Source organism: Palaemon carinicauda, chromosome 16 (genome assembly GCF_036898095.1).
Source record: "Palaemon carinicauda isolate YSFRI2023 chromosome 16, ASM3689809v2, whole genome shotgun sequence".
In the NCBI taxonomy this organism is placed as follows: domain Eukaryota; kingdom Metazoa; phylum Arthropoda; class Malacostraca; order Decapoda; family Palaemonidae; genus Palaemon; species Palaemon carinicauda.
Window position 1 is genome coordinate 5,467,101 of NC_090740.1, and position 4,448 is coordinate 5,471,548.

The 4,448-nt window shown below is 44.4% G+C and overlaps 1 protein-coding gene across 1 annotated transcript; it reads right to left on the bottom strand.

Annotated features, from left to right (window-relative positions):
* Window positions 1–267: 267 nt before the first annotated feature.
* LOC137655910 (uncharacterized) lies at window positions 268–1,833 on the bottom strand. Its single transcript, XM_068390130.1, has 3 exons — window positions 1,704–1,833; window positions 908–1,129; window positions 268–794 (listed from the first exon to the last, which is right to left on the bottom strand). The coding sequence occupies exons 1-3, from the start codon at window positions 1,831–1,833 to the stop codon at window positions 268–270; spliced, it is 879 nt and encodes a 292-aa protein (XP_068246231.1).
* Window positions 1,834–4,448: the final 2,615 nt, after the last annotated feature.

Genomic DNA, 4,448 nt, shown 5'->3' on the forward strand with positions numbered 1-4,448 from the left:
GGGATCAGAAGCTGTAACAGCTCTCTCGGCTACGTATAGTAGCAAATGGGATCGGAAGTTGTGACGGCTCTCTCGCCAACGTATAGTAGCACATTAGGATCAGAAGTCTTAAAGGCTCTCTCGTCCACGTATAGTAGCACACTGTGATCGGAAGTAGTAACGGCTCTCTCACTCACGTATAGTAGCACACTGGGATCGGAAGTTGTGACAGCTCCTCGCCAACGTATAGAAGCATACTGGGATCAGAAGTCGTAACGGCTCTCTCGGCTAGTATAGTACCACACTGGGATCAGAAGTTGTAACGGCTCTCTCGCCCACGTATAGTAGCACACTAGGATCGGAAGTTGTGACGGCTCTCTCGCCAACGAATATTAGCACACTAGGATCGGAAGTCTTAACGGCTCTCTCGCCTACATTTAGTAGCACACTGGGATCAGAAGTTGTAACGGCTCTCTTGGCAACATATAGTAGCACACTGTGATCGGAAGTCATAACGGCTCTCTCGCTCACGTATAGTAGCACACTGGAATCAGAAGTTGTAACGGCTCTCTCGGCTACATATAGTAGCACACTGGGATTGGAAGTTGTGACGGCTCTCTCGCCATTGTATAGTAGCGCACTGGGATCAGAAGTTGTAACGGCTCTCTCGGCTATGTATAGTACCACAATGGGATCAGAAGTTGTAACGGCTCTCTCGGCTACGTATAGTAGCACACTGGGATCGGAAGCTGTGACAGCTCTCTCGCCATTGTATAGTAGCGCACTGGGATCAGAAGTTGTAACAGCTCTCTCGGCTACGATAGTAGCACAATGGGATCAGAGTTTGTAACGGCTCTCTCGCCAACGTATAGTAGCACACTGGGATCGGAAGCTGTGACAGCTCTCTCGCCAACGTATAGTAGCACACTCTGATCAGAAGTTGTAACGGCTCTCTCGGCTACGTATAGTAGCACACTATGATCGGAAGTCGTAACGGCTCTCTCGCCCACGTACAGTAACGCACTAGGATCAGAAATTGTAATGGCTCTCTCGGCTAAGTATAGTAGCACACTGGGATCGGAAGTTGTGACGGCTCTCTCGCCAACACATAGTAGCACACTAGGATCAGAAGTCTTAACGGCTCTCTCGGCTACGTATAGTACCACACATGGGATCAGAAGTTGTAACGGGTCTCTCGGCTACATATAGTAGCAGACTGTGATCGGAAGTCGTAACGGCTCTCTCGTCTACATATAGTAGCACACTGGGATCACAAGTTGTAACGGCTCTCTCGGCTACGTATCGTAGCACACTGGGATCGGAAGTTATGACGGCTCTCTCGCCAACGTATAGTAGCACACTGGGATCAGAAGCTGTAACAGCTCTCTCGGCTACGTATAGTAGCAAATGGGATCGGAAGTTGTGACGGCTCTCTCGCCAACGTATAGTAGCACATTAGGATCAGAAGTCTTAAAGGCTCTCTCGTCCACGTATAGTAGCACACTGTGATCGGAAGTAGTAACGGCTCTCTCACTCACGTATAGTAGCACACTGGGATCGGAAGTTGTGACAGCTCCTCGCCAACGTATAGAAGCATACTGGGATCAGAAGTCGTAACGGCTCTCTCGGCTAGTATAGTACCACACTGGGATCAGAAGTTGTAACGGCTCTCTCGCCCACGTATAGTAGCACACTAGGATCGGAAGTTGTGACGGCTCTCTCACCAACGAATATTAGCACACTAGGATCGGAAGTCTTAACGGCTCTCTCGCCTACATTTAGTAGCACACTGGGATCAGAAGTTGTAACGGCTCTCTTGGCAACATATAGTAGCACACTGTGATCGGAAGTCATAACGGCTCTCTCGCTCCCGTATAGTAGCACACTGGAATCAGAAGTTGTAACGGCTCTCTCGGCTACATATAGTAGCACACTGGGATTGGAAGTTGTGACGGCTCTCTCGCCATTGTATAGTAGCTCACTGGGATCAGAAGTTGTAACGGCTCTCTCGGCTATGTATAGTACCACAATGGGATCAGAAGTTGTAACGGCTCTCTCGGCTACGTATAGTAGCACACTGGGATCGGAAGCTGTGACAGCTCTCTCGCCATTGTATAGTAGCGCACTGGGATCAGAAGTTGTAACAGCTCTCTCGGCTACGATAGTAGCACAATGGGATCAGAAGTTGTAACGGCTCTCTCGCCAACGTATAGTAGCACACTGGGATCGGAAGCTGTGACAGCTCTCTCGCCAACGTATAGTAGCACACTCTGATCAGAAGTTGTAACGGCTCTCTCGGCTACGTATAGTAGCACACTATGATCGGAAGTCGTAACGGCTCTCTCGCCCATGTATAGTAGCACACTGCGATCGGAAGTCGTAACTGCTCTCTCGCTCACGTATAGTAGCACACTGGGATCAGAAGTTGTAACGACTCTCTCGGCTACGTATAGTAGCACACTGGGATTGGAAGTTGTGACGGCTCTCTCGCCATTGTATAGTAGCACACTGGGATCAGAAGTTGTAACGGCTCTCTCGCCCATGTATAGTAGCACACTATGATCGGAAGTCATAACGGCTCTCCCGCTCACGTATATTAGCACACTGGGATCACAAGTTGTAACGGCTTTCTCGGCTACGTATAGTAGCACACTGGAATTGGAAGTTGTGACGGCTCTCTCACCATTGTATAGTAGCAAACTGGGATCAGAAGTTGTAACAGCTCTCTCGGCTACGTATAGTACCACAGTGGGATCGGAAGTTGTGACGGCTCTCTCGCCAACGTATAGTAGCACACTGGGATCGGAAGCTGTGACGGCTCTCTCGCCAACGTATAGTAGCACACTCTGATCAGAAGTTGTAACGGCTCTCTCGGCTACGTATAGTAGCACACTGTGATCAGAAGTCGTAACGGCTCTCTCGCCCATGTATAGTAGAACACTGGGATCAGAAGTTGTAACGGCTCTATCGTCCACGTGTATCCAATCCTATCCCTTATCCTTTGAGACAAAGTTAACTCTATTTGGGGAAGGATAGCCGTGGCTTGTTTTCAACACATCCCTGTTGCATACATGATATCTCTCAGGATATTTGCTCCAGGGGATATAACCCTGTGATACTTCTTAGGCTAAATTCTCTGGTATCTCACTCACAGAAATTATCCAGGTTAAAAGCTGCTTTTGAGGAACTTCCATTAGGACGACATGGGTATCTCTAGCAAAAATAGATTTTTCCTATGTCAAAATCTGTTTTATATATATATATATATATATATATATATATATATATATATATATATATATATATATATATGCACATGGTTTTATTGTTTATGATGCATAAAAGTTATGTACAAGTGGTTCAACCTCAACTATTATTCATGTATGGATGTTGAAAAATATATTTCTTTAGATATAATTATCTTATTACTTTTTTTTAATATTATGACATTTATCGAGTATAAAGATGAATTTGTATAAGTTAATAAATCCAATACTATGATTGTATCCATAGGTAACACTCTAAACAAAGCAGTAAAATTTAATTAAATTGGCCCCCTGTACTTTGTGCTGATTGAATCTAACTCAGAAAAAGTTTTAATCTTCTTGCTGTAAGTTATGTTCACGTTATTCCATTGAGCTTTTTTTTTCTTTTTGTATTATTGATATTTGTTTCTAGTGGCTATAGTTATGTCCTAATGTAAAGCCTTTTGCAGTCTCTTAATGGAAACCATTTCGAGTAGTGGGGTCTCACCAAATTCAGTGTGTTGGATACGTCCAGGCTCAAGTTCTGGGACACTCCATCTAAAAGAAGTTTCATTTCTTCTTCTATAGTGGGAATACATTTAATTATTCGGTTTAATAGCTAGTTCTTAATTGCCTCTTGTCATGGTAGTGCAATTTTTTTTTTATTGAGTTTGAAAAAAAGATGATAAGTTCTGCTTATCCTAATCGAAAATGGGATTGAGCAAAAGCTTCTATTATCAAGCCACCAGACTTTGGAAAGGAAGCATAAGAAACGCGATATGCAAGCCAAGTGGAGCGGATTTTGTGGTGTCTTCTGTACTCTGTAAAGTGGCACTGGAGTATTCTATATCAAGACTGTCGTCCATACTTTTGATTAAGAACATGAAACAGCATATTTCTAATATGAAAAATATTTTGGCCATCGTATCCTCTTACTCACTGCTGGAATTCTAGAATGTTTATTGATCGATGGAACTAACACGCCTGGCAGGGTCTCCAGTCCAGACACCAGTTAGGTTATTCTACCGAAGATCCAAGTTGAAGAGGACCTGTTCACGAAGTCCAGTCAGGGGATGATGGTTCTTTATATATTTGCAATTAAGCGATCGTCCAAATATTGGGCTTCAACTGCTAGAGTACTTAGACAACTGTACTGCCTCGTTCGTTCTGTTCTCAACATGAAACCCCAAATTTTATCAATCCTGCTCCTCAAAATCTCTCTGG

Excerpts from the sequence above, each read along its gene's own strand:
- LOC137655910 (XM_068390130.1), bottom strand. The coding sequence starts at position 1,833 with ATGACTTCCGATCACAGTGTGCTACTATATGTTGCCAAGAGAGCCGTT. Across the intron at positions 1,130-1,703 it reads TAGTGTGCTAATATTCGTTG|CCGAGAGAGCCGTTAAGACT; the intron begins GTGAGAGAGCCG and ends TACTATACGTAG. Across the intron at positions 795-907 it reads CGTTACAACTTCTGATCAGA|CCGAGAGAGCTGTTACAACT; the intron begins GTGTGCTACTAT and ends CTACTATCGTAG.